This window comes from Macaca thibetana, chromosome 7 (assembly GCF_024542745.1).
Source record: "Macaca thibetana thibetana isolate TM-01 chromosome 7, ASM2454274v1, whole genome shotgun sequence".
In the NCBI taxonomy this organism is placed as follows: Eukaryota; Metazoa; Chordata; class Mammalia; order Primates; family Cercopithecidae; genus Macaca; species Macaca thibetana.
The window spans coordinates 90,023,274-90,044,362 of record NC_065584.1 but is presented as its reverse complement, the minus strand read 5'-3'; the positions used below and the strand labels follow the sequence as shown (position 1 = coordinate 90,044,362).

Here is a 21,089-nt window from a genome sequence, read left to right as displayed (position 1 = left end):
AAAGATACCAGTAAATCTAAATAATTCTAACTGCAAAAACATGATTACCATTCATTGAGAAGAGACAAAGACAAAATATGGTTAAATTAACAGACAATAATAACATATAAAATCAAAGTTAAAGCATTTGAAGGCTCTTGTATTATAAATGAAAGAAACCTGATGCCTCAGACTTCCTTCATATAGATTTTTTAAGGCAATAACAACAAAATTTTAATAGATTATCAAACTTCCACACCAGTGGAAGAGAGAAGGGGAAAATTTTTTTTAAAGTTGGTCAAGCCAATAGAAATAAACAACAAAAACAAAAAGAAACCGCAGCAAAGAAAAAGCATGGTATAGTAAACAGGTAACAAAATATAAGGTGCTAGAAATAAAATGAATTCTGGCAATAACACCAGAAACATGAAAACACTAACCCTGCCAATGAAAAAACATATTCCCAAATTTGATGTTTAAAAAAAAATTCAAATACATCTTACTTTTAAGAAACATACATACGTCATCATGACAGAGAATGACTGAAAATAAAACTAAGGGGAAAGAAACATCATGCAAACATTTACCAAAATAAAATTTGACTGGCAATACTAACATTAGGTGAAAACATCTGGAAGGACAAACGTATTACCAGGGATAAAAATGGCCCATTACACGATGATAAAAGGAATGGTTCACCAGCAGCATAGCTCCTACACCTGTGTGCACCAAACAATACTGCCTCACAACTTATAAAGCAAAGATCAATAGAATTAAAAGGTAAAATTGGCCAAGCTACAATAAGTTATGAGATTTTTAATATATCTCTAAAACAAATCAAGCAGGTCCAAAATAATGAGAATATAAATGATTCTGACATCACAGTAACTTCAGTAAATGGGCATATAGAACACAACAATTAGAAAATACATACTGTTTGCAGTAATTTGAGATTATATACTCTTTTCATTTATACATAAAACATTTATTAAAACAAAAACATCTATGTTCTAGGCCACAATGCAAATCTCTACCATTACCAGTAAATCAATAACGTATGGAATTCAGTATGCTCCAAAGCATCTAATAAACCTAACCCTCCTATAGATAGCAACTATAAACTTGAACAACATAAAAAAATCCAAACACCTGAAGGTTGGAAGATGTGGGTGGAGTCAACACTCGGAAGACAGGAACAGCACAGGAGACTGAGGGAAGGCCTGGTCAGTGCCATGCAGATGGGGTAATGCCCCAACAGAAAGCTTGCAGCCCCTGTGATCTGAAGAACTAGAGGACAGAGTGCAGGGCAATAAGGTGACTGGAAAGTATGGGGGAGGCATGCTGGAAAGGAGCGATCCACAAAGGGGAAGCCCAAAATTCTGTATATAAATTCTACCCAATTATCAGGATGATGCCTACATGGAAAAGAGTCTACCTAAGAATAAAATAACTGAGACTTGAGTTGCCACCCGATATACAAATTCTGCAGTCTGAGTCCAACAAAATTAATTGCCAGCTAAAATACTCTCCAGAGTAATAGAATTCAGAATCTCCACATTACATTTACAATATCCAGAACACAATCCAAAATTACTTGACACATGAATAACTTGGAAGATGTGACCGCTTTTCAAGAGAAAAGACAACCAGTGTAGACCAAACCCAAAGATGACGCAGATATTAGAACAGCAGACAAGAATTTTGAAGCAATTATTACCATAATGCTCAAGGACTTAAAGGAAAATGTGCTCATGATGGATGAAAAGACAGGAAATTGCAGCAGAGATACTGACATTATTAAAAAAATAGGAAATATCATATGTGCTACATTCTCCATTGTTATACTAGAATTATAAATCATGTTGTAAAGATACCAAAAATTATATGAAAAAATAAAAATTCAATTAATTTATAGCATAATATTTACTTTCTGCCACATGCTGTGTTTATATAAATTAACTTAATCATCCTAATTTCATAAAATACATGCAATCATTATCACCCGTTTACAAATAAAGAAATTGAGACACTTTAAAGGGGTTAAATAACACAAGGTCACTCAAGCTAGTGGTAGAGACAGGAAATCAAATCCAGTAAACCTGTCTCTAAATTCTTACCACTATACTGTACTGCCTCTCTAGAGAAAAAGTATGTAGAAATTACAGACTATTTAGAAGTGGGTACTAGAAATATTACATATGAAAATTTGTATGCATCTGCAGGTGTGCTTACAGGGAAATGTGTAGCCTTAAATATAGAAATTTAAAATGAAGATAGTAAAATTTACTGAGCTAGGTATTTTACTCAAGAAGTTAGGGAAAAAGCAATAGGACTAAACCTAGAGAACATTTAAAAAAGGAATAAAGGAAAAAAATAATAAAGCTACAAATAGAAATTCAAAAATAAAGAAAAATAAGACCAAGCTAGTTCTCTGAAAAGGTTAATAGACAAAACTACAATAAAGATAAATGAACCAGATTTGCATTTAAGATGGATAAATCTAGAAGACATGATTGTGAGTAATAAATGCAAGTTGCACAGCATAAAATCATTTACGTAAATTTTAAAACATACAAAATAATACAGTATGCAGTTTATGACTACATATCATAAGTGCTATAAAAGTATAAAAAACATGGAAAGGAAGGTTCCCCTATGTCAGGTCAGTCTGGTGGTTGCTTCCAGGGAATAAGCCAGAGCCATGATAGGGGGTAAGAACACCATCAGTCATATCTATAAATGTTCATTTCTCTCAAAAAAAAAAAAAAGAGAAGAAATCATCCCAGCACTTTGGGAGGCCGAGGTGGGCAGATCACCTGAGGTCAGGAGTTCGAGACCACCCTGGCCAACATGGCAAAACCCCGTCTCTACTAAAAATACAGAAATTAGTCGGGCGTGCTGGTGAGTACCTGTGGTCTCAGCTACTCGGGAGGCTGAGGCAGGAAAATCACTTGAACCTGGGAGGCAGATGTTGCACTGAGCTGAGATCACACCACTGCGCTTCAGCCAGGGCAAAAGAGTGAGACTCCATCTCAAACAAACAAATAAATAAATAAATAAAAGAAGAAAGCTCCGAAGCAAATCTGACCACATGTTAACATAGATCAAGTCTGAATGCTGGATACATAGGTTTCTGTTTTGTGTTTTGCCTGTTGTAAATATTTCATAACTCAAAATAATTTATACCTGCTACATTCATTTATGTCTTTACTGCCTATCTCCCCCACCAAACCCTAAGTTCTCTGGAGGCAAGGACCATACTATGTCATGTTCGCCATAGTATGCAAATCTGACCAGTTTCCGGAGGGTCAGTGAGAAGGGAAACTTAGCATATGACCTGAAAGTGCAACTCTCTGTCTACAAATACTAAGATTCCTTGATTTCCCTGTGGATTTGCTCAAGAGGCAAGAATGACAGATTCAAGAATACTAATGAGAGTCTTTCGCTCCCAGCTCAGTGCTCTGCAGTGCCTCTCTCTCCCTGACTTAACACAGAACAAGAGCATTGAAGTGGTGTTGATAGTCAAAAATGAGCAGGTGAATTATAACTACAGCAGCTGCAGCAATAGCCAACATGGATTGGCCCTAAGTGGCAAGTCTGTATTACCTCATTTAATACTCACAAAAGCCCTAAGAGGTAGATGACATTAGGAAGAAACAGCAGCTCAGAGAGGTTGGCACCATTCTAACTTGCCTGAGGTTACACAGTCCCTCAAATGTTTATCAAGAGCATAACTGAATAGCTGACCAGCCAACGATGGTGTCTATCGTTGTAGACAAGGTCCCTTCGGGTGGCCCATTTATAGTTTCCTGTAAATGTGATTTTTACCTTTTAGCATTTATGAGAGTTCTCTTGAACATGCTCCCAGAGTGGCTGGAAGTGGTTACAACACCCCGGTTCTCGGCGTTCCTCCTCAATTATCCTACAACAGGCATTGCCATCCCATGGTGCAGGTAAGAAAACAGAGGCTGTGTGGCCTGTACTGTGCACCACACCCCCGCCCACTATCCCAGAACCCTGCCAGATTCCTATGTTGAAGTCCTAACCCCCAGGACCTTAGAATATGTGTGCATTTGCAGATAGGGTTTTTACAGAGGTAACTAAGTTAAAATAAAGTCATAACAGTGGGCTCTAATCCAATGACTGGGATCCTCCTAAGAGGAAATCTGAACAGAGACATGCACAGAGATAAGACCATGTGAAGACACATGGAGAAGACGGCCAATACAGTTTGGATGGGTGTCCCCTCCAGATCTCATAATGAAACACGCTGCCCAACGCTGGAGGTGAAGCCTAGAGGGAGGTGGTGGATCCCTCCTGAATGGCTTAGTGCCATCCCCATGGTGATGAGTGAGTTCTCACTCCATTAGTTTATGCAATAGTTGGCTGTTTAAAAAGACCCTCACCTCTTCACTCTCTCTCTTGTTTCCTTCTCACTTGCTCCCTTCTCTCACCATGTGACAGGCTGGCTGGCTCCCCTTCGTCTTCCACAATTGGAAGCTTCCTGAGGCTACACCAGAAGCAGATACTGGCACTATGCTTTGTGTACACCCTGTAGAACTCTGAGCCAAAATAAAGCTCTTTTCTGTGTACATTAACCAGCCTCAGGTATTCCTTCAGGGCAACACAAATCGACTAACACAATAGCCATCTACAAGCCAAGGAGAGAAGCCTGGAACGGATCCTTTCCTCATAGCCTCAGAAGGAAACAACCCTGTCAACACCCTGATCTCACACTTTCGGCCTCCAGAACTGTGAATAACAAATACCAACAAAACAATAAATTTCTGTTACGCCCCCAGGTCTGTGGTGCTTTGGAGCAGCCTCTGTTGCTCCAAATACAGAGGTGCAGAGATATTAAGGGACTCTTTTTCTGGAGTTACACCAAAGGGAAACAGAATTGGGCCTCTACCACAGTTCTTTTTTCTCTTTGTAGAATAATTCTTAAACTACTGATGTCTACTTACAGAGTTAACATTTATATGCCAATAAATATTTAAAATATTAACCTGAAAAATCTCAAAGTAGCAATTTAATGCCATTCCTCTTAGGTTCTGCTTCCAGTTAAGATATAGAAGGACAGGAAGGACTCCAACTACCACTTTTACAACAAAGAACACCAGATGAACTACAAAATCATATTTTATTTTATCCACTGGGAGAGCTAAGGTCTCGAAGAAGTGTAGAGGAACCAAATTTCAGAGGGATGGAGCCCTTGCTGAGCAAAGATCAGCAGCTACAGTTATCCCTGGGGCACAGGTGGAATGAGGAGCTAATTAGCATCTAAGCTGTGGAAATAAGGATGAAACAGCCAAATGTTAACTGTGTAGGCTGGAATAATGGATTACACCTGGATTCGAGATGTTCTAAATCTACTCCAGACTTCTAAGTGTGTGATGGTTGGTAGAAGTCAGGACAGGAATGGAAACAGAGTGGTAGCTGCATAGTCACGTGAGTACTGGCACCTACGCTCTATATGGGGAGAGACCTAAGCCTGCCATAAACCTTTGCAGCTAGTGGCAAACCCAATCCAAGCCAAACCACTTCAAATCCCAATTAAACAGAATGGCTGACCTCCTCATCCTAGCTGCCTCTTTGTCACCCTAAGAGGAGCCAGGTGAGGACACAAGGGTGTCATACAAAGAAGTAATTGCAGAGAAGTGAAGTTTGGGCAAATGTTACCTGACGTCCAAACTCCTGCTTTACTCGTCAGCTGCATGAACTCATGTCAATGATGTCTTTAGTGTTTAAGCCAGTTTGATTTCTGTCATTTCCAACCAAATGAATCTTAACCCATTTATGCCTGAGGTTGCAAATTTTTTTTGTGAAAACTCAGACCTTGGCAATGACCTTGAGCAGTAGGGTATAAACAACTTCCACAAGCTTAGTGTTCCAATGATGGAACACTAGGCATAATTGGTACAAAGCACAAGACCTGACCAGTTGCACATTACAGAGGATATACACGTATTATACATGCAAATTCTTGCATAAATTAGCAATACACAGTTTCTAAAGAGTTACCGTATCCATCAAATACTCATTGACATTACCTTTATAATGTTATAAATGAACAAGACAACACTAGAAAATAACCACAATGAGTTTTTAAGATAATGATAACAGAACTTAACCTATAAAGTAGACATCAGTGCTTCACCGAAACCACAGTTGGAGGCAAAATCACGTTCCAATGAGCTCACCACCACTCAGCATATCAGTGGGATTCCTATGTTGCAAATGTTAATGGAAAATTACTCTTCTATTTCACCTACTACCACATACATGTGAAATACACCACGGGTGAAGAGAGGAAGATTCATATTGTTACTTAAGAGCATGAAAATGCTGGAAGATTCTAAACTGAATCATAATGGAGAAATTAAAATAAGCACTGAAGGAAGATTAAAAGGTTTGAAGTCAAAATAACTGTTTAAAAATCAAGGAACATTTCAAAATATCCAAGGTACCATTTTAGTTAGCCAAGTTCCAACCTGGAGTGCTATTTTATGGATCAGTTTATCAGGCCCCCAAAATTAGAAGCAATGTAGGAAACAGGATCAGCCTGTCCCCTCGCCTGAAGCCCCAAAGACCACTAGAAATGCAACCTCAGTAGTGTCCAAGGGAAAGAAACATTTCCCAGGTGGCCTTTGCTGTGTCAGTCCTTCTAGCCCCAACCCCTGCTCGGACATAAAATCCTGCTCAGCACAGCGGCGCACCTGGGTTCACCTTTCAGGTACACTGAGTGCTTCACGGAGGAAGTTTCTCAGACTCCTCCTCACCTGCAAGAGCAGGCAAGGCTACTCTCAGACCATGTTCAAGGCTATCATAACACAGGGTCAACAACAGGGCATGAAACCTATGGCTGCCATGTTCAGCCAGGAAGAGCACGTTCCCATGGGAAATCTTGGATTAATCTGATTAATCTTTCTAGGAAAGATTAGGAAACTTCTAGGAAACTTCAAGAATGTACTTTGCAGATGTCCCAGTAATTTTCCTGATTTCTAAACTCCTGATGTTTGAAAGCTAATCCAAACGAGATAGGGCCTAACTGACTGCTCATTAGCTCGGCCTATTAAAAGGCCCGTTGTCCTTCTCAGGACAGCCACATTTACTGAATATTTCATGCAATGCAAGAAGGACCAGAAGCAAAATATGTAACTCTCCTCTGCGTCTGTGTTCCTCACTAGCGCAGAGCCTGAGTCTGGCACAACCTTAAATACGCACATTACAGCCTGCTCAAAGCAAGCTGATGCAAGGTTTGAGAGCAGGGAAGGAGAGATTATATTTTTAAGCAAGTTCAGAAATTTCTCCCTACAGTCTTGAATGGCTGCTCTTGTTTTAACTTTTTCCATCACATCCACCCCACCCTGGTTTTGTTAATTTTATTTCCTCATTAAAGGCTAAACAGTCTATCAAAAGAATGCCTCAAAACTCTTCTTAGGGACAAAAAGGCAAACACAAGCACCATTTATCATGTTGTCAGTGATCCTCAGTATCACACGACTAAAGAGGATGGAAGGTGGTCATTAGACAAACATCCCATTATCTCATCTACAAGCATGCTGAGTTCTGACCATGGACTAGCGGCTGATGAACGGTGGCGTGAGCAGAGGGAACAGTGAGAAGACACATTTGTCCTTTGTTTCATTGCATGGCCCTGCTTGAAGGTGCTCAAATGGGAAAATCCACTCCTGATGGCCCACAGGTGCTATTCCTCAGGTTTAACAGTCCTTAGTGATGTGGTTTTCAATACCAGCTGAACATCAGAACCACCTGGGAGCCTTTACATTGCCAGATGTCCTCAGGATGTCTAATTAAAGTGGTTCTCTGTGGGTGGGACCCAGGCGTGAGGAGTTGTTAAAGCTCCCCAGGTGAGGCCAAGGTACACCCAGGACTGAGAACCACGGCCGTAGAGAAATCTCTCTGCCTCTGCGCCGCTACGTCAAGACAGAACGAGGTAGAGTCAGGGGCTCAGATTAAAAATAGCACACTGGGGAGGGTCAGGCATAGTGGCTCATGCCTATAATCTCGGGACTTTGGCAGGCCATGGTGGGAGGATCACTGGAGCCCAGGGGTTCAAGACCAGCCTGAGCAACATGGCGAAACCCCACCTCTACCAAAACAAGAATTAGCCAGGTGTGGTGGTGCACGCCTGTGGTCCCAGCTACTCAGAAGGGAGGATCACCTGAGCGCAGGAGGTCAAGGCTGTGGCAAGCCATGATCACACCACTGCACTCTAACTTGGGTGACAGAGTGACACCGTGTCTCCAAAAAAAAAGCCATACTGACGTCAAGCCCACACACAACCATTAGACTTACCAAAGACCCTGTTTCCTATTAAACGGTATTTTTTAGGTACTAGTAATTTTATTTGGTCCTCCTTACTTTTGTAAGGATGCAGAAAAAACAGAAAAACCCTAATGACTCCATTTGAGACTCAAAGCTCTCCTGAGGTTTCAGAGATGCCCTCTATCCAGCACAATCACCTCTAATACCCACCCTGCCCACCCAGACTAGGCTAAGGAGAAAGTCGACCTACTTCCATCAAGTCCACACACAGCAGCTGAGCTCAACTGCAAAACTTGTTTACAAATAACAAGGTAATTCTAAAGCAGTCACATAATTTATTCCCAATGTCACCAGGATACTAAACCAAGACCCATTGTTTCCAATATCACCAGAATACTAAACTAAGACACACTGCATTTTCATACAAACATAAGTCTTTCAACTACAGAAGCACAGCCCCCAGAAGTCAGCAGTGGGGTCCCACGATCTCCTGGGAGGAAATGCCACCTGTGATCCAACTTCATCTGGAGACATTTGCAGCCCCATGAAATGTTCTTAAACATGTGATGGGTAATCAACATTAAGGATGCTCAAAGAAAGACCCAGAGTATAAGAGCCCCAGGTTCTCCCCCTACACTGCATATTAAAATCACTTTTAAAAACACTGGAACCCAAATCATACCCCAGACTAAAAAAGATCAGGATGCTGGGGGACAAGCCAGTGCATGGCATTTTTTAAAGCAGTGGTTCTCACACTTTAGCACACATCTAAATCCCCTGGAGGGCCCATGAAACTAGAGATTACTGGACCCTCCCCCAGAGTTTCTGATTCACAGGTCTGGCCTGAAAACGTGCATTTCTAACAAGTTCCCAGGTGATGCTGATGCTGCTGGCCCAAGGGCCACACTGCAAGAATCGCAGCTTCAGAGGCGTCCCAGGTAGCTTTAATTAGTGCAGCCAGCACTCAGGAGCACTGTATTATTAAGAGTGAGCTCCTTGTCAGGGCACCAGGAGGAGGGAATTCTCATCCAAGCTTGGCTACAAACCTGGGGTTTGATCAATAAGCCCTAGAGGATTTTTGGACCTCAACTTGCTCTTGATATATAAAATTGAGGTACTGCATGAAAGAGATCATGGGTTCCTTGCAGAAATAAAAAGATGACTTTTTCAAAGGGCTGCTGACACTAAGACACACAGAAAGGAAAAGAAAGTGGTCTTAGGGCAATAAAACAGCTTTTGAAATATAGGGGAAGGTAAGTTCTCACTCACGTGGCTTCAGTGCACTTGGAGACACACAAAGGATGCGGGCTGTGCATGTGTTCCAAGCCGGTCATGCTGCTGCCCTGACTCACCTGTTAGAACCTTGCAGAGCTGCCCAGATCTCTGAGCCTCGGCAGAAGGGTTGGGAGTCAAAGACCATTTGCGCCTGATCAGATGCTCTCGTCCACTGAATGGGCCCTGGGAGTTGTTGAGGGGCTGGATTAGCACCTGCTCCTGCCCAAGCTGAATGAGGCCAACCTGTCCAGAAAGGAGAAGGAAACGCAATGTCGGTCATCCTCATTCACACATGCCCATGGCTCCCTCCACTGCCAGAGGAGCAGGCAAGGTCACCTAGGTGTGAGTTCCATGTCTGGGCTCTTTTCTTTGCAAACTGTCAGATTTACCTGAGCCCAAGAGTGAGCTTCTGTGTGACTTACAAACATACCACAGAGCAGCTGCGTTGGGGATGGGGGTACAGAGACAGGTACAACAACATCCATTTTCCATGTTGCCTTTCAGAGAAGATGAACTACTTCATTATCAAATTTTTAATTTTAAAATTATTTTTTAAGTTACTTTAAAAATCATCCTCACAAAAGTCCACCTGGGAGGCAACACTGAAATTGTTGGGAATGACATTTATATCCCTAATGGAAAAATGTATCTTATCCTGGGTATATTAAAAGTAATGTTAGTATTGTTTTGACAGCATCAAAACAATTTGCCCTCCTTCCCCAGGCACCTGCTGCTAGTTTCCCTTCTTATGTGGAGTCAAAATGGTAAATTTCTCAAGGAAATCGAACCCAGGCAGGGCCAGGGGAGGACCTGATTTGTACACTGATCGATGCAGTCACCATCCCCTTCTCCTGGGAACGATCCTGAACTGCCTTTGATTGCACAGATTCAGGAGATCTGGGGGATGAGTCTCAGGGGGTCATGATATCCTTTCTTGTCTCCCTCTTCCACCCTCACTTTTCAAAAGCCATGACACACATTGGTTCTCAAAGCCTAGCGTGCACCCAAATCACCTGGAGGTCCTGCTGGAGCCCAAGAATGTGCATTTTTAAGAAGGTCCCATGTAATACAGGGACCACACTTGGAGAAGCAGCACTCCCTCCCACACGCAGAGCTAACTCCAGGCTCAAGTATAAAGCTCACTTAAGCCAAATGAGATAGACCCCCCTCTACATTCTGAAAGGATGCACCGGTACCAAGATTCCTGGAAAGTAAATCAGATCAACTAATAAGATCGCCTGCAACCTTGCATCCCCAAGATACAGGGTGAGGCCATACTTACCGCTCTAAGCATATTTCAAGGTTTCCATTTCATTAGAACTTTTGCCAAGAACAACTCAAAGAGTTTACTGCCCAAATAAAACTGTCTCAAAGTGGCACTGCATGACCTGCAGGAGAGCACAGCTTTCCTCCCTCTCCTTTAAAGTGAAAACTTGAGTTTGTTCACTAGGAAACTTTACGGAAACCGAAGAAATGGAAGAGGGTGGCCACAGTGGGATCTGCAGAGCTCCATCATAGCTGTGCACAACGCAGCCTCGGTGCAGAACCCCTGAAAACTTCCGCGGTCAAGATAGGGTGGGCAGGGTACGGCACAGCGCGTGGGATGCAGCCCCGCGTGGGAGGAAACCCCTGCTCCCTAGAGGATACGCTTCACTCTAATGAGGGGCTGGACTCACGTGGAAACACCCTGGCTGTGGGTCAAACCCCTCCCCGCAATCTAGCACTTTCAAAGCCAGTTCTTATTCGTTCAGTCTAGAGTTTGTATTCACAAACCCCGGTATAAAAAGCCGTTAGCTGTTAGTTCTAAGGCCGAACAAGTTTTTCAAGACAGGGAGATCTCACCTTGGTGAGAAATCCTACACAGACACACTCATATATACATGCAAAGCATCACTTAGCACCTTAGGGAAGGTTTTTCTTTACAATTCTCAGGGACCCCATGTGCTGGTTTCTATAAACTTAAAGAAGAAAACAGCAATGCTGGGGAATGATGGATAAATGGACTAGTGGGTCCTCAACCTGGCAGCCACTTGCCCTCTTGGGCTCCAACCTCAAGCAGGGATGTGGCCAGGAGTAGCACCAGCAGGGAGGGGCTGTACAGGGCCCTCACCCTGGGAACCAGCATGAGGAAGGGCCCTGCCTCCTCCCTCACTGTCACTGTCCCTAGCCTCCTTCAAGCATCTCTAACACTGCCATTGTCAGCACACCACCAGTGGTCAAACGTCCTGTTGAGAAGTGCCACCTGTGCATTACACGCAGTCTTACGCCAAAATACCCACCAGCCCTCCTTCTCTCTCCCTGACTCCTCTCTTCCCTAAATAAACCCCCTTCCCTGCAGCCCCCTGCACTGTTAAATTCCAGCCCACTACCGCATGTTATAGGACACTTTCACGACCTAACGGTTTGTTCCATTGAGGCAAGATCAGAATTATTACTCCTGTTTTTGCCAATGACTGCCACATAACAGTTACTCAAAAAGAAAATATGCGACTGAAAACGCAGTTACCTGTAAGGACGGCCTGCAACCCCCTTGCTCAGGGCTTCTCATCCCCGGCTACATATTGATATGATTTGGGGAGCTTTGAAAACTCCTGATGCCTCAGCCCTACTCCAGGCCAAGTGAATCAGAATATCTAGGGTGGAGCCCAAGGAACTGATACGTTTTCAAAGGTGACCAGGAAAATTCAATGTGTAGCCAGGGTTGAGAAGCGCCGTCCTAGCGTTTAACTGGGTGCTGGAGACCCTGGACACCTACTGCCTTGATTCCATGTGGAGAGGTCCTCGGATTTGGAACCCGGGCTTTCCTCCATGGAGCTCTGCGCACTACCCTTGCTTCTAGCCCACCACTGCACGTGGCCCCAAGAGCTGAGCAGGGCTTCTTGGATCTGTGTGACTCCTGCAGTCACCATCTATGCAGAGAGGGGAGACTCAGGGAAATGTTTGTCCAAGGCCTCTTCTGTCCCACTGATGGTGGTAAAGAAATACCAGCAATGAGCCTGTGCCTTAGATACAGGAGGCCTGCAACCGTCCTCCAAAGAGACAAACTGTATAGAAATAAATGCCTATGGCAGACAGAACCGGCAACCCTGAGGCCCCTTGGTTTTAAGGGATATAACAAAGCCCCCAATGAAATGGTGCTCTTAAAAGAGAAATCTTAAGTTTTGCAGGATTTGGGATGCTATACTAAAGAAGTGTGGGTCAAATAAAATGGATCAGGCAATAACTTGATATTTCAGCAGTTGTGAGTGCTTTCAACTCTCTTTGTTGTGGGTACTTGCTTTGAAGGGTTCTGTTAAGACAGAGTTGTAAATCAGGTATTGTTCACTCCACACCACCTCCTGCCTGAAGCAGGACTAGCTCTCTCTGCAGTGTGGAGAGTGTGAAAGACACAGCCGTTTTTATCACCTAATGTTAGCACAAGTTCACTTAGAAAATGCAGTTAAGATAACAGAGGAAGTCTCTCCTGTACGCTTCCAAGCAGCATGCCTCTGTGGGAGGGGACAAAGTCACATGACTCCACAAAGATGGCAACGGAATTGCCTTTCTTCAGGAGTCTGCGGCTCCTCAGTTAACAGGAGTGGGTCTTAGGTCTCCTTCTCTAGGTCAAGATGGGTTGAGAGGATGGGGCCAAAGGGGTGGTGGGTTTGCTTCCTGTAGGGACCAACCTGCTTCCAAGAAGAAAAAGCCACCGTGTGACTGCAGATCCTCCCGCCCTGCCTCTGACTCTCCGATGGGCATGCACCTCTTCCCGTGGAAGGAGCCTCCCCCACACAACACGGCCATGCGGGGCTTCCCAACCTGCACCCCTTCTGAGGCATCACCCAGAGGGCCCCTCCCCCAGTCCTGCTGCCGCCGCCTCAAATGTGAAATGCCTGAGCACAGATGCTTGGTCTTCTTCCCAAAGCAGGCCTCTCCTCAGTAATGTCAGGGTCCCTCACTTCAGTGTCAGCCCTTTCAGACCACTAGTCAGTGTCAGCCAGCCAAAAAGGACTGCCAGCCTGCCCTTCAGAGTCCCTCTCGTGTGGTCTTCCTTCCTTTCTGAGGCTTGCCTTGGAGGCTTGAGCCTGGTCACCTCCCTGCTCTAAGTGCTCCTCTCCGCCAGTCCTCCCCATACAACTATCCCCAGGATTCCCCAACTACCCATCCTCCATTGCCTCTCAGCCAGTGACCCTCAGAGTGCCCTCCCAGAATGGCCGCATCAGCATCCCTTGGGGAACTTGCAAGAAATGCAAGCTCTCAGGCCCACCCCAGGCCTGCTACATCAAAAACTCCAGGGTGGGGCCCAGCCATCCGTTTAATGGGCCCTCCAGGGGACTGTAATGCGGGCTCAAGGCTGAGAACCACTGCTCTAGGATAAAGTCCAAATGCCTTTGGTTGGCACCCATAGACCTGCCCCATTTAATCCACATGCCTGCCAGTTCAGTTCCTCTACCCCCATCTCTCCCTTAAAACCACCATCCCACCAATCCACTCATGGGTCCCTTATCTCAGGACAATGGGGCCTCAGTGCCTTTTCCATCACTCCTCCCTCCTGGAATCTGAAGCCTACCCTCTTCCCTCCCTGAAACCCCACCCTGCCTAGTTCCAGGCTCCAGCGCACCTTCCTCCAGGAGGCTGGGACTGTCTTCCCAGACAGGGCCTGCATTGTCTTTCTCTCTGAGCCTTGCTGGGCGGCCTACCAGAGCATCCTGCACATGGCAGGTGTGTGATAATGATCGGCTCATTCAGACAACAGCGATGACTGATCAGCTGATGTATAACTGGAAAAGTCTGGGAACAGCCTGCAGGGCAAGAGAAGAAGCCTGTTTTTAATGCCTTAATGTGCCAGGCTCTCACTAAATGATTTCACAGACTTTATCTTCTTCCATTCTATCAACAGCCTTGCAAGGCCCATGTTATTTACCCCTGTATGGCTGCAGGCAGAAAGGTTCAAAGGACTTAAATGACTTGCTCAAGATCGCAGCTCTGAATGGCCATACGGTTTCATTTCCTAAGAAGCAAGAATGTGACCATGCATCTGGGGACCTGTGCACAGAAGCAGGTCCAGGGAAAAGTTAACCAACGACTCTGCATGGTTCCCTCAGATGTACTGGCTGCAAAAAACATCTTTCCCATCACACACATCCAAGATCAGGCAGCTGCAGTATTTCAGAGTTCAGGAAATAAGCTCCAAGAATGCAATCAGTCAAAGAAAACTGCTTCAGTTCATCATCCCATCTTTTACTTCTTTTTCATTTTTTTTAAAATGTTGTCAACTAAACAAAAGTTCAAAGTGGGAAAATCCAGTATGTGTCCTAGGCGATGCTACTGGGGAGCTTGGTGCAGAAGCAGCCAGTGCCTGGCATCCTAAGAGGAGTCAGCCCAGCCTGGAGAGCTGCAGCTGGATGAAGCCCTGGGCAATCAGGAGGAACACAAGAGTACGCAGTGCTGGAGAGGACAAAGGGGTGTGAAGAGAAGCCACCATGAGGCCACAGGAATGTTGTTCCAGAGGTGGCAGCCAGAGGCCTTAGAACTTTCTGAGTTCTTCCCTCCAATACTTGCATGCCTCCAAACTTCACGAAACTGTCTTTGCCCTTCTTCGATTCCTGCCAAAGTGCCCCTTAACATCCACTCAATTGTTTCTTTTTACAAAGTTCTATATATGTGCTTCGTATTCTCTGTATTCTCCAAATATATTTATTCTGCACACGATCAATTCTTCAGCAATACTAGGTAATCACTTAGGACCACGTACCTTCCTCAGACCTGTCTCAATATAATGATGTATTATAATGCAGTCCCTTCCAATGGGTCTCCACACCATATCATTTTTGACGAGACTAATTCCTACTCAGCTGTTCTCCATCGAGTGAGGCTGCATTATAAAGCTGGGCAATTTTGTAAATCAATCAAAAGGGTTTGATAACTCTTTTCTAAAGAGAGAGGTAGTAACATCCCAAACTTGCTTCTCCATCACAGGAGTCATGCAAACGCAGGCTGCCCTCTTAAAAGTGGGGTCCTCAACACTTCTAACCTAAGCTGCCTACTCATCAGCTGGCTGAGCTCGCCCAGGCTGGAGTACATTGGTGGGATCTCAGCTCACTGCAAGCTCCACCTCCCAGGTTCAAGTGATTCTCCTGCCTCAGCCTCCCGAGTAGCCAGAATTACAAGCGCCAACCACCATGCCCAGCTAATTTTTTGTATCTTTAGTAGAGACGAGGTTTCACCATGTTGGCCTGACTGGTCTTGAACTCGTGTGCTGGTGGTCTGCCCATCTTGGCCTTCCAAAGCGCTGGGATTACAGGCGTGAGCCACCGCACCCGGCTGCCCCCATCTATTCTTACCTGGACTACACTTGCTCCCCTATAAATTAGAGGTGAGCATTCTCTAAAAGTTCTCTAGTGGACTGGAACAGCTGTACAGAACTATGAACGTCCTATGTCCCACAAATGACGTGCTACCAACATGGACACATGGTCTGCAGTCAGGCTGACCAGCCGGAGTGAGGATGAGCTGGGCCACCAGGTTGACCCCAGTGATTCCAAATAAGAGTCCTACAGCATGTGGCTGTGACAACAGAGGAACTATGGTAGGAGGATCCCTGACCTTCTCACAGTCCTTCAAGGTGCCCTGGAAAGCGGTTATGGCTTAATGTTTTGCAGCCCAGAGCTCCCTGGTGGTCTGTCCGGTCTCCCCATCTCACAGTGTGCCCCTGGCAGGCCACAGCCTTGGCCAAGAAGGAGTGGACACATTCCAGTGGGAGGCCTTCCCAAGCCTTGTGAGTATCATCCAAGGAAGGATGGCCACTGCTCGGCAGACCAAACCCGACAGCAGGGGCCTCCAGCTGTCCCCTCCTCTCGTTCACTCTTCCTAAAACAAGCCCTCCAGCCACTCACTTTGGACAAGCTGCACAGATTCTTTTCACAGCCTGACACTCATACTGATCTTGAAGTGCCTTCTCTGCTAGCCTGTCTACCTATGAAGTTCAGCCTGATTCCAATTCCACTGGCCTTCCACGATCCGGTCCTGGTCACAGAGGCAGTTGATCCGAACTTACATAAATTCTTGAGGAGTGGAAAGGCCCTCCTCATACACCTAAAGTTCATGCTTTGAAATGATATGCTCATAAAAACACTTCCAAAAAGCCTATGCTCTAAAGACTCTTGGAAATGTAAATACAATGAAGAAGCATAAACAGAAAACAATCAATACTTAAGTCTATATAGTCTTTGAAGATCCAAAAAGCGCAGTTGGCCCAGCTTTTCAAGATAAGACACTAAGAAAGGAACGCCGCAGGCCCATGACTGTCTGCTGTCAAAAGGAGGAGGAGCAAAAATGGAACAGGTGCTTTACTCTCCATGGCCCCTGAACAGCTAAGGAATGATCTATTATAATAATGCATCTCCTTTAAACAGCAAACATCTCTGGAGATAAACAGCACAGATTCCATGCAACATGGAACAGAACCTGTGTGCCCCCAGCCCAGGCACTCAACACTCTCTGCTGAGCCCTTTAGGAGATGTTCGATACAGTGGGACTTACCAGCAATTAACATGATACTCAACATCCGGAATGAAGTTTTGTTGAACGCAGCCACATCCATTCGCTTGCATGCCTTCCATAGCTGTAGCTGCTTTCACACTAAAAGGGCAGCTTTGAGCAGCTGCAACAAAGGCTATGTGGTGCACAAAGCCTAAAATATTTATCTGATCCTTCAAAGAAGTTTGCCGACTCTTGCTCCTCATTTTTAGATACAAGGACACTCTGAAATGCTCCTCATCCACGGCCACCAAAAATCATCCACTTATAGCCTCCCTTCCCACACCTTATAGCCGAGACTGTCGTAGCAAATACACACACAAAACTCCACGTCTCCACTTCACAGAGCTTCCACCACGGTCAACAGGGACTAACACAACATCACCAGCCGCCTGAACTGAGAACCAAAGTCAAAGCTAGTCTGCAATGCAAACTTGGTTAGCCCAAGTTTCTGTTGCTTTCTTTTCTTTACACTTTCAGGGCCACCCTGCAAGCAAGGGGTCCACCTCCAAGTCACCCCATTGTCTCTTCCCTCCTGCCTTCAACATGTACGGAGGGGGAAGTGTCCAATGTCCAGCTCACATGAATGGGATGAACAAGGCAGACTAAACAACAGAATTTAAAAGCTGAAGTCTTAGAGGTACACCCGCCACTGGCACACACTGAACTCAGCCTGTTGGCCGGGTTCCTTTATCTAAAGCACAGCACCCTCACATGGTGCTGAAGGGAAGGACAGTCTTGCTGAGAAGCTGGCTGAGATGCCATCTATGAAAGGACCCAGCCCTCACTCTGCGAGGATTTTAAATCAATGTTATCCAGCTTTCCACCTCGGCTCCTTCACAGATAGCTCCTTGCTGGAAACTTTACACCAAGAAGTATAAACTCTGACCTCTACAGAAACTCACTAAACCGCAGCAAATGGGATTCAGATGTTTCCATGTACAGTACAATGATGTGACTTAGACTTTAAACACTTTGGCAAAAACAGGAAAAATGATGTGGGCCTTCCAGTCCCTCCCAGAACATGATACAGCCTTGACCCAAGCCCTACAGTGATCTGAGCCTTTCTCACTCCTACTTAAGCCTCCTTGCCCACAGCCCACATTCCCTGCCCCAGGTCCACATTCCCCACCCCAGGTCCACATTCCCTGCCCCAGGTCCACATTAGCTCCTTCCTACCAGGCCCCCTCCAAGGGTCTATATCACTTTCCTTGGTTCACCAAAGTTGCCTATTTTTCCCAGCTGAGCAAAAGCAGATCATACCCTAATCAGAATTCAGAAAATTCCTGAAAGGAGAGCCAGGCTGAGCTAGGAAACTATACCCAGAGATACCCACAGCCCTGGGAAGAAAGGAGAGGTCTTACATAACACCTTGCACCCCCAGGCCTTCTGGCTTCGTAGATTCTCGAGGATTTGCCAGAGACTCTGTAAGGCTGGAGAATTCCAGATGGCGGCACAAGAAAAGGTGGAAATGTGGGGAGGAGTTTCTTGTGCCTGGGAAGGACAGACACAAACTAATATCAGAAACTGCCTCCAAAGAGGCCAGTCAAGACAGAAGACAAAGAGCATCCCTGCGGTTCATGCTCTGGGTCCATACCAAGCTTCGCTGGGGGCAGCCATCTGCTGGCCATGTGTGCTGCTTTCAGGGCACGATGGAGAGGCTGAGTGCTCGTCTGGGCACCAGTGTAGCCACATGATCAAGTGTGTGCACAGGCAGGGCAAGTGCACACAAGAACCCCCCGGCCCCCGGGAGTACCTGTTACGGGTGCCTCAAATGCAACAGGCCAGGGACTTGGGGGCGGGGAAGTTACTACCACAGCAAGGGAGCTCCTGGGGGCAGGAATAGGATTCATCACCAATGTAAGCACCCCTCAGGCCTGGTTGTGGGTGGGCACCAGACAAATGCCTACTAATAGTATAAGGAAGCAAAGACAAACACCCTTTCTCTCCTGTTTCTTACGTTTCAGCTAAGAAGAGCGGGGTGAGCCGCGGCCTGCCTGGGTACCTCTCCAAACTGCCTGTTCCAGGTACAGAGAGAAGACTCAAAAGGAAGGGAGGTGAAAGCCCACTCCCCCAACACCACGTCCAAGAACAGAACACCTATACGCACATAGGTACTCCCGTGACATACAGGTGTAGATACAGCGGTGTAGATGCAGTGCTCTGTCTACACTGGGGCCAAGGCGCCTCTGTCCAGAGCCCTGACAGTTTCATCCCTGCCAGATCTGCGCTCCCTAGGGCGGGCGGCGTATACCCCATGCAACCGGTTCCGCGCGGGTTCCACCGGCCGCAGAGGCGCTGGACTACGATGCTGCCCCTCCCACTCCCTTTCTCTATAGTGGGTACCGAAAGCAGGGGTGGGGGGTGGGGAGAGGTGGAAAGGCAGGAGGTTCCCTCCGGTTCCCCTGGAGGCTGGACTTCTAGCAGAAGCGCCCCATCCCCACCCTCCACGGCGACCACCCTGAGCCGCAGCAGACCCGACGGGCCGACCCGGAGGGGGAGCGGGCAGTACCAGGCCGCCGGCGGCGCCGCAGGCGCTGAGCGAGACGAGAGAGCCGGGGTGGCCGACCACACGGCCCGAGTAGAAGCACAGCTCGGCGGGGCGGCCGCGGCGCCCGGCGGCGCCCGCCTCCTCCACCTCGAAGCCTCGGGACAGGAAGCGCAGGTCGCGGCGCAGCTGAAGGTACAGGTCGCGGCCGAAGGCCGGCAGGTGCAGCAGCAGGGCGCGCTCTCCCGGCCGGGCGCGCGGGGCAGCTGGGGGCGTGCGGGGGCGTCGCCGCCGTCGGGGCCCGGGGGCTGAGGGCAGCGGCGGCAGGTGCACGTCGTCTGGGCGCACCCGCCACGGGAGCACCACCTCCACGTCGGCCGCCGCGTCGCCGACAGCTGCGGGGAAAGAGGAGACGCGTCAGCGCGGCGGGGCCCGCCCGGACGCCCGCCCTCCCGCTGGCCGCCAGCCGCGCCAGCGCGGGGACAGAGCGACCCGGAGCTGGCGCTGCCTTCCCTTCCCTCGCCCGGCACCTCCACGCTGGCCCGCGCCACCCGGGGAGGGTCTCCGGCGCAGCCGCCCGAGCACCTCCCGGGACGGCGCCGCGCATCCGCAAGCGGAGACCCGGCGGCGGCGCGCCTGCCACGGAGCCACCCGATTCCCGTACTCCGGCAGCAGCCCGCGTCTTCTCCGCTCCGGCGCCGTCAGCCATCCCGCCGCCGCCCCAGGGCCGCCAGGACGCCGCGAGAGCGCACAGGGAAGGTAGCCGCCCGACGCGGGGCGAAGAGGGCTGTGGGAGGGGGCGCTACCTGTGCCCGGGTCCAGTCCCCAAACCAGCAGCAGCAGCACCGGTAGGACGAGCGGAGGCAGCAGGGCGCCGTCACACATGGTACCCGGGACCGGCAGCCCCCGGACCGTGGCGGCGAAGCAGGAGCGCGCTAGGCGGCGGCGCCAGCCGGAGTGAAGCCCTACAGCCTTTGGAAAAAGTAATTAGCGCTGCGGACAAACCCAACGTGGTAAACCCCGAGCCCCGCCTTCCCCTCGGAAAGCGGGAGGGGATTGGGCCCTCGCTTTCCTCCGCCCCGCCTCCTCCTTCCCTACTGGTTGGGATGGGTCGAAACCATAGTGCGTAGTTAGGTTGTCAGCACTTTCTTACACGTGGTTTCTGGGCAGTGGCAGGGACACGGCACCAGGAGGCGCGCGGGAGCCGACCAGGGCCGTGCGACCCTGGAAGAGCCGGAGGATGCGGGGCTGGTCTTCAGAGCTTGTCCTCATTTTTTGGAAATCTTCTCTCAGCCTGCTGCCCAGTTTCCCAGGAAGATAGGGCGGAAATCGCCCCGGCCAAGCGGTTTCATCCAAAACTGCATATACTCTTTACATCTAAAGTTAGGTTTTAGTTGTTTGTGGCTGGAAAGACTCCCAGTCCACTTTCCCGCACACCTGAGTTTGCACCTGAAGGCTATATCCGCGGCGTTTATCCAAACTCTTCACGTCCTGTAGTCTTTAATCCCACAGGATCCAGTGCAACAGGCATGCTCAC

The 21,089-nt window shown here is 47.5% G+C and overlaps 1 protein-coding gene across 6 annotated transcripts in view; it reads right to left on the bottom strand.

Annotated features, from left to right (window-relative positions):
* The window catches only part of ADAMTS17 (ADAM metallopeptidase with thrombospondin type 1 motif 17), a 363,335-nt gene extending 342,881 nt beyond the window's left edge, over nucleotides 1-20,454 (bottom strand). Inside the window, exons 1-3 of one of the 6 annotated variants that reach the window (XM_050799681.1) lie at nucleotides 20,359-20,454; nucleotides 19,577-19,947; nucleotides 9,624-9,789 (exon numbers count right to left, since the gene is read on the bottom strand). In XM_050799681.1, the coding sequence (XP_050655638.1) occupies nucleotides 9,624-9,789; nucleotides 19,577-19,947; nucleotides 20,359-20,437 (616 nt within the window). In that variant the 5' untranslated portion in view covers nucleotides 20,438-20,454. Of the gene's footprint in view, nucleotides 1-9,623; nucleotides 11,121-17,067; nucleotides 19,227-19,576; nucleotides 19,948-20,358 lie in introns of those variants that run through there. The other 5 variants (XM_050799677.1, XM_050799676.1, XM_050799678.1 and 2 more) reach the window with 5 other exon arrangements.
* Between the last annotated feature and the right edge of the window lie 635 nt (nucleotides 20,455-21,089).